At 29.9% G+C, this 8,674-nt stretch overlaps 1 protein-coding gene and 1 pseudogene across 1 annotated transcript; both read right to left on the bottom strand.

Moving 5' to 3' along the window:
• Window positions 1-2,826: 2,826 nt before the first annotated feature.
• Window positions 2,827-4,181, bottom strand: LOC125815082 (methyl jasmonate esterase 1-like). The gene is made up of 4 exons (XM_049494480.1): window positions 3,950-4,181; window positions 3,377-3,774; window positions 3,177-3,308; window positions 2,827-3,105 (listed from the first exon to the last, which is right to left on the bottom strand). Exons 1-4 carry the CDS (start codon window positions 4,179-4,181, stop codon window positions 2,827-2,829), a joined length of 1,041 nt encoding a protein of 346 aa, XP_049350437.1.
• Window positions 4,182-4,786: 605 nt separating this feature from the next.
• On the bottom strand, window positions 4,787-6,520 carry LOC125815081 (methyl jasmonate esterase 1-like; annotated as a pseudogene).
• Between the last annotated feature and the right edge of the window lie 2,154 nt (window positions 6,521-8,674).

The raw sequence follows: 8,674 nt of genomic DNA, 5'->3' as shown, positions 1-8,674 counted from the left end.
CAAGCCAAAGTGTTTGTAATTTGAAAATTCTTAAATTACATAGGAATGCCCAACTTATAACTTTTGACTAATATCAAGTTATAAATACTTTAAATATTTATCAAACACGTAAATTAATTAATTATATATATATATATATATATATATATATATATACATATTTATAAGCTATTTTGACTGGTTAGATAATTAAATGTATTAATTAGTGTGAAGTAACTATCTATCTAAAATTTTACTCTGCCTCCTCTCTGCGTTTTAAAATGCTTACCTATAGACAACCATGTGATCTGCATGTTTTCTGATCTTTATTTTTTTTTCAACAATTTCATATGTACCTACCTCAAATAATCGCCTCTTGTTCCTTATTTGTATGCAGTTAGTCGTTTAATTCGCTGTTTATTTTTTTTTACTCGTGAAATATTTTTAAAGATAGTGTTCCTAATACGTATCAAGCAATGAGATTTTTCATAAAATCTCCGACAATTCTAATCTATGCGCAATGATAAAATATTTGAAGTCGAACGTGGAAAATGTTATCTAAAAATTAAAGAGATAATAACGGTGTTAAGCATATTTTTGACCAACTAATTTATGAAATATGTACAAAATGTATGTTGTGTATACTTATATTAAAAAAATATATAGATAAACACTTAAACTTAGCTCGACTAATAGTTAAACACCCCAACATTCATTGTGACCATCTAAACACCTAAGCGTAGGGCCTAGTTTCATTTTCCCAATACTAGTTATGTTGTATTTATCACTCAAATTATTAGTAAAAAAAAGGCATAGAGAATACTCCCTCTGTCCACTTTTATTTGTCATGTTGCGCTTTTCGAAAGTCAATTTGACTAATTTTTAAAGTTAAATTAGATAACGTTAATTCGATATTTTTTAAAAAAAAATTAGATATTCAAAAACTATATGAAAAGTACTATAAGTTGCAATTTTTTGCATATTAATATGATGAAAATATACATCGTAAAATGTTGGTCAAAGTTCTTATTGTTTGACTCTAAAAAAGGAAACCATGACAATTAATTGTGGACGGAGGGAGTATTATATTATGTGTAGTTCCAATTATTAACTCTGAAGAAAAATCACATGATTCATGACAGTTCCCTTTCCGATTAATAAACACGATACATTTGTGATTTGTTGATATTTGCGTTATTTAACATTATGCACAAAGACTTTCTGGGTACACATTAATACACCATATATATCACCAATATTAACATTCTCATATTCCAATTCAAACCAAAAAATGCCCAATTGAATTTAGGCTATGATAAATTTTAAATGGATATAGATTAATATATTTTATGATATATATTTCACTAGAGTTAAATGATGCCGGCGCTTCAATTCAAGTTTATTTATTGTTCTAAGTCAATTTATTCAAATTGAAATAATTGAATGTTGTGGAAGTATGATTCCACTATAATAAGACACTTTAATTTGAATTAGAATTCATGTTTTTGATATTAGAAGAAGAAAAAACTGAATTGAAAATATTATAATAATTTGAAGTTTGAAATTTTCTTATGATGATGACATCATAATTTTCTTATGCTTCTCCTATCTATATAAATAGATCGATATTATCGATATGGACAAATAATTTTTTATTATCTTCATTCATAATATATTTCTCAAATTTAGTTTAAAGTTTATTTACAATATAAATTAAAAAAATCTTTTGAATATTTATTATAAATAAAAATAGGAGAGACGTTCATAATTTTTTTGTAGAACATAGAAATACTTAGCTAAATATGACTTTTGGAAACCCCCACGGGACGGGGATTATTAAATTTTTTTTAGTTATTAATACAAATATGAAATAGCAATAATGGCAAAGAACAACCATTGTTTTTTGTTTTTTTTTTGTATTTTTATTATATTTCTCTCAAATAATGTAGTGCCAAATTATATTATTTTTCTCAAATAATATATATGACAACCTTATCCATTGTGTTGGCAATAAAATAACAATATTTTAAATCAACGTTATTACAAGGAATAAAAATAAGCGTTTTTTTTCTTTCTGATTATAAAAATTAGTCGTTTACACATCAACGTATTGGTCTATGTTAAATAATGATATTGATTATTAATTAGTATGTGTTTTAGAGAATGAAACAACATAGGCTGAGGTGGATACAGATTTAAATTTAAGGAATTTAATTTTATTATGTTTATCGATAATCATTGTTTTTTTTTTTCGCAAGTATAGATTCAAAATTATTTACCAGAATTTTATTCCTTAGTGAGGAGTTCACTGTTAGTTAGAGTTAATTACAGGGAAGTCAGTTTGTATTGTTTGTGTATCTATATATATAGGAACACATGTAATAGTTGCTCTCTTAATTCACATTCAATAAAACACATTTTTCATGTCGTTCTTCCAGAATCTTCTTCTTCCTTTCTCATATGAACTCAAGGTTCATCAATGGAGGAATTTGATTGTTTGTGATCACAGAGTGTTGATTTTCTCACTTAGCCTATTACTTGTATAAATTTTTCGAAGAGTTTGATGAATAACTTGATCTTCATTATCCTAGGAAATTACGGTTCAACTTGAAATTATTTTCGTTTGATACTGACTACTTTTATGATATGGACAATTTGATTTAAAGAAATTTGCGTTGTTTCGTCAAAGTGAAGCTTTTTACATATTGAACAGTTGGACGAATCAGAAAAAAGAAAATAGATGTCAATTCCAAACACTGAAATTACAATGAAAGAAAATAACAACGGAAGGAAAATGATGAAATAACAACAGAGATTGCCATGAAAATTCATCAAATATGTGAGTTGTTACTTGTTGGCTATGCGCAGAAGGGTAGTAAAAAGTTGTTGAGGCTTAGACATCATGATCATGTGATCAGAGCCTGAGATCTCTTCCACTTCATTAGGAGGATTATTTTCAATCATCCATCGTTGAAATTCTTTGTTAAATGCTTTACTTTCAGTAGCAACAATGAACACTCGCCTAACTGATCCATACCTTTTCCTTGAAAGAACTATCTCCTTAGAAACATCTTCAGCATGATATAAATATAGTGGCCTTACTAGTTTAGTCGCCATCGTCCAATCCTGATTTAAATCAATTTCAAGATGATGTTACAATTAAGCACTTAAATTTGTGTTATGATTTGGTTACGTACCTTAATTGGACTCAACTGGTAAAGATTACTTGCCAAGAACTTCGAACCTAGGATGAGGGTGGTTGGAGGACTCGTAGGTCCATTGTCGTATGTAACGCGATTATCAAGTTCAGGTAGTACTGCACTACATGACTATAACGAAGTATATTTAGTTTCAAACATGTAATTAAGAATTTAAATACAATGTGGAAAATTGGTACCTGAGTGTAGACGATGCTTGCATTGAGAGTTGGACCAGGCATTAGAGCAGTGACAAATACAGCAGATGAAATCTTTTCGGGGAATGTTTCCATGGCTTTAGAGATGGCGAGTCCACCAAGGCTATGGCCTACAAGAACTACTTTTTTATGAGCAGGAAGTGAAGCCATGAACTCCATTAGTGGACTCAAGTAATCGAAAAAACTTGGAATTTCCAGGGCCTGTTTTGGGTTGTTTCCTGAAGCACCCAAGTCAATAGCTGTAACATTATGCCCTGAAGATGTCATCAATTCTACAATCTTGTACCAAGACCAGGCTCCATGACATCCCGTATGAACTAGCACAAAGTTGTTAGGCCCTGACAAGTTAGCATCTGCATATGCAAACATAAGTATTAGAACTACTTAATTGTCGATTATCGTAAGCTTGTAGCCAAATTGTGATGAGTAGTGAAGGGGAATTGACAAATATGTTTGGACATGTATCTTTGTGATGTATTTGGGATATCGACTTGTTGACAATGTTTGAGCATTTTATTTACTCTAAATGCATGATTTGAAAATCTAAAGAGTAACGCGCATTGTACGTAGAGGACAAAGCTCCACCTTTGGGTTGTGATGAGCTAACAATGTTTGCAGTGGACAAAGGGAGGCTTAATGAGGCAACATGGTTAGTTGCCTTTTGATCTCTAAATGAGTTGAATCCACTAATGTTGTACTTCATTTTGTTTCTTTTGATCTTGGATGACATCTTTGTACCTACAATATTGGCTGCTGAATTTACTGTTGCTGCAAATAATGTTGTCATTGTATTGTCTCACCACTAACCTATACAAAAAAAAAGTGAAGTTGTGACAAGTTTGTACAAAATCTTGGAAAAGAAAGAGATAAATGATTGGATTTTTACCTGATTGTGATGTCCTGTGGACTGTGGAGTGCTCTAAATTTGCCAAAAGAGATGATAAAAGAATGAATATTGGATTAGGAGGAATCTTATATAGCTCATCAACTTTGTCAGGAAATTAGATGGTCCTTACTCCTTTTGTCCAAATTTAGATAAAAAATTCTTTAATTTGTCTTTCTTTTCTTTAAAAAGAATATCGCCTAGGGCCAATATAAGTAGTATTTATTTATTGAAAAAAAGAAGATTTTTTTTTGTAGCCTATGAATATAGTAGTATATATATATATCAAGTTCTTTAAATCAGATCGTACATATCATAAAAGAAGCCAATATCATGATTCATGAGTTTCTAAATTCAACTCCAAGGCACTACATTTCTTTATTTGAATCCTCTTAATGAAAATCATGAGTCAGAATCTTAGATCAGATTAATTGAGTATAAAAAAACGAATGATAGCCAAGAGTAGCCTAAATAAAAATGTAAAAGGTGATACAAAATTTGCAGAGTCATCACTTGTTGGCAATGCGCAAAAGGATAGTAAAAAGTTGTTGGGCCTTAGACATCATGACCGCATGATCAGAGCCCTCGATCTCTTCCACTTCATCAGGTGGATTATTTTCAATCATTCAATATTGAAGTTCTTTCTTTAAAGATTTATTTTCAGCAGCAACAATGAATACTCGCCTAACTGATCCATACCTTTCTCTTGAAAGAACTATCTCCTTAGAAACATCTTCAGCACGATATAAATATAGTGGCCTCACTAGTTTAGTAGCCATCGTCCAATCCTAACACCAAAAAAGAAAAAAGAAAAACTGATTTAAATCAGTTCCAAGTTACGTTGATGTTGCAATTAAGCACTTGAATAGATTTAATTTGTGATTTTGATGCAGTATTGTGATTTGCTTACCTCAATTGGACTCAACTGGTAAACATTAGTTGCCAAATACTTGGGACCTAAGATGAGGGTGGTTGGAGGATTGGTAGGTCCATTGTCATATGTAACGCAATTATCAAGTTCAGGTAGTACTGCACTGCAGGACTATAACAAAAGTATATTTAGTTTTAAACATGTAAAAGCAAAAACAAATCGTAACAGAATCATCTCAGGACTAAAATTGATACCTCATTGTAGACTTCGGTTACATTGAGAGTTGGACCAGGCATTAGAGCAGTGACAAATACAGCAGCTAAAATCTTTTCTGGAAAGTTTTCCATAGCTTTAGAAATGGCGAGTCTACCAAGGCATATCTCATATGGTCACTTAACTTTGAGTTGCTTACTTAGAAAGTCACTCGACTTTAAGTTGTTTACTTAGAAAGTCACTCAACTTTGTTTTTTAACTCAAAAGTCATTCAACTATTAATGTTTCACTTAGAAAGTCACCCAACTATTTATATTTCACTTAAAAATCACTCAATCAATTTAAATAATTTTTTCATTAAATTTTATCTTACACTATTTTTAAGGAAATAATAAAATATCTATTTTAATTATTTTATTGATCCGCTCCAATTATTTAATTATAATTTTTTTTAAAGAAAAACGTAGAGTGACAATTCCCTCCCCCCCCCCCCCCCCAAAAAAAAATAAATAAATTCGGTTCTAGTAATTGTAAAACTAGAAATAAATTGTTAAAAGATTACCAAAAAGAAAAATTAGAATTGATAAGAAGTAATTAAAAAAAAGAGGCAGTAACGATCTTCTACTATTTTTTTAATGAAAAGGTAGTAAAAAAAATAATAATTAAAATAAGCATCTTATTTTTTGTATTTTTACAAAATTTAATGAAAAGATTATTTAAATTGATTAAGTGACTTTCTATGTGAAATATAAATAGTTGAGTGACTTTCTAAGTGAAATATCAATAATTGAGTGACTTTTGAGTTAAAAAACAAAATTGAGTGACTTTCTAAGTAAACAATTCAAAGTTGAGTGAATTTCTAAATGAACTATTCAAAGTTGAATGACTATATTAGATATTATCTAAGGCTATGGCCTACAAGAACTACATTTTTATCAAGAGGAAGTGAAGCCATGAACTCCATTAGCGGACTCAAATAATCAGAAAAACTTGGAATATCGAGGGCCTGTTTTGGGTTGTTTCCTGAAGCACCCAAATCAAGAGCTGTGACATTATGTCCTGAAGATTTCATCAATTCAGCAATCTTGTACCAGGACCAGGCTCCATGGCCTCCCGTATGAACTAGCACAAAAGATGCAACATTAATGTTATTTGCCATTGTTGTCTCACCACCAAACTATACAAAAATAAAATAAAATTGAAGTTGTATACAAAATTTTGGAATGAAAAGAAAGAGCTAAAAAATTGGATTTTTACCTTAATTGTTATGGTTTGTGGAGTAAAGTTGGCTAAAAGTAGTATATAGAGATAATAAAGTTGGATCAAAGAGGCATTTTATAGCTCATAAACTTGCCTAATGACTTGTCCACCAGTATAGAGGTTTGAATAATTAGTAATGGAGTTCTATTTATTTTAATCATAAAAATTCCAACTAAAACGCATCATGTTTCTTGTACAACGTAATTTAAGTATTACTTCTTGATTTTCTAGCCTATGAATATAAATATAATAGTAGCTGTAGCAATTTTTTTAAAATCAAAATTGTCCAGATCATTAAAAACAAAAGTAGTATCAGACAGCAAAATATTAATAAACTCAAAGTTTAAAACGTTTGAGGTCATAGTTCTAGTTTGTTGACTATTTCAGAAATTAAGTTTAAAAATAAAATGAAATTTGAGGCATTCTCATGATTTTGCTGCAAGTTATTACTTCATTTAACGTTCTAATTATATGGTCATTTGAAAAGTAATCCACAACTTATGACATCTACTAATTGAGTTTTATAATTATACGAGATCGCAAGAATCCTAGATCAAACTAATTAAATAATTTGAATAAAAATGTTAAAGGTGATCTAAATTTGTAGAGTACTAGTGATTGTTATAACGTCATCTTCTATCGAATGTTGAAGATTTAAATCTAACAAAGCACTTCCCCTTCCCCTTTTTCTATACACTGCCCACATCTAAAAAAAATAAAAAATATTAAAACAAGGAGTCTTTGTTAAAGCAAAAAAGTCTCACGTGATTAATGAGATGAGTGAACTCCTTATAAAGCTTGCACAATTTTCCTCCCTTTGAACTAGCTTTTGGGGTGTGAGTTAGACCTAAAAACTAATTTAACATGGTATCAGAGCATAACCCATCTCACCTAATGTTGGGGCCCAAAAAAATCAAAAATTGTCCATGCATCATATGCTAAGCACTGGGCTTGCCCAAAATTGCCCACGCACCAGCTGCTATGCACTGGGCGTGAGATGGGTCAAAAATTGCCCACGCACCAGATGCTACGCACTGGGCGTGAGGTGAGGTGGGGTGTTGAAGCACAAAGGTCCCACATTGGTGATTAATGAAATGTGTGGACCTAATTTAACAGTCTCAATAAATGAAGTTATATTTTAACGATGAGTATAAGTGATTAATAAATATTATATGTGGATCATGAGCACATTTAAATATTAAAATTAATTTTATAAATAAACAGTTACATGTGTTAGTAAAACTTTTGAAATTGATAACATGTAAATTATTGAAATTTTAATTTAAAAAGATTCTCGAGATCAAACATGCATGTATTCGATTTTAAAATTAAAAACTCAGATTAGGTAGAGATTAATTAGTATGCTTGTCCACTTAGCTCTAGCTAACTCAATCACTCAATGATAATCTTCTATTAACGAAATATATAATAAGAGGCATGATGCACTCTACTTGCAAAAAACCAAAGGTTATTATAAGGTCTAGGTATACATATTTATTAATTTTTTTTAAAATGTTGAAAAAAATATTTAATTATCTCAAAGAATAAGTTATGTATAGGATCACTTTTAGGTATTTACGCCAATTATTTCCTTTAATCCCTTTGTAACAAGCCCATTATTTGCTATTAATCCTTTTAATAACCTTAGCAAGAAAACCTCTCCTTGATTTTATATTTTGATTTGAGTTCTCCTCATCTATTTATACTTGTTTTTATTCTTTTGATAAGTAGAGAAGATTAGAGATTATTCCTTTTATATTTGAAAGTATGGAAATATCTTGTTATTGTTATAAATTATAATACTTAATCGTGAAAGGAAAAAGAAGAAGAAGAAGATTATAAGACTTTTGGTTGTATGTTAATCGCTTATGCTAACAATAAGTGTTATAATTTTTGTGTTACTAATAGTAATGCGTGTGAAATCATATAGTTTGAAAAAAAAAAGAAGTTTTTGAGAATACCTTTCTTAAAGAAAGTAATAATATTTTCTCCTACTATTATTGTTCAAAATGATTTGAAAATAAAGATTTGAGAAGAAGCAAAAAGAACTATT

Source organism: Solanum verrucosum, unplaced genomic scaffold, assembly GCF_900185275.1.
Source record: "Solanum verrucosum unplaced genomic scaffold, falcon-dt-bn FXZP01000261.1, whole genome shotgun sequence".
Classification (NCBI taxonomy): Eukaryota; Viridiplantae; Streptophyta; class Magnoliopsida; order Solanales; family Solanaceae; genus Solanum; species Solanum verrucosum.
This window is presented reverse-complemented; position numbering and strand designations above follow the sequence as displayed.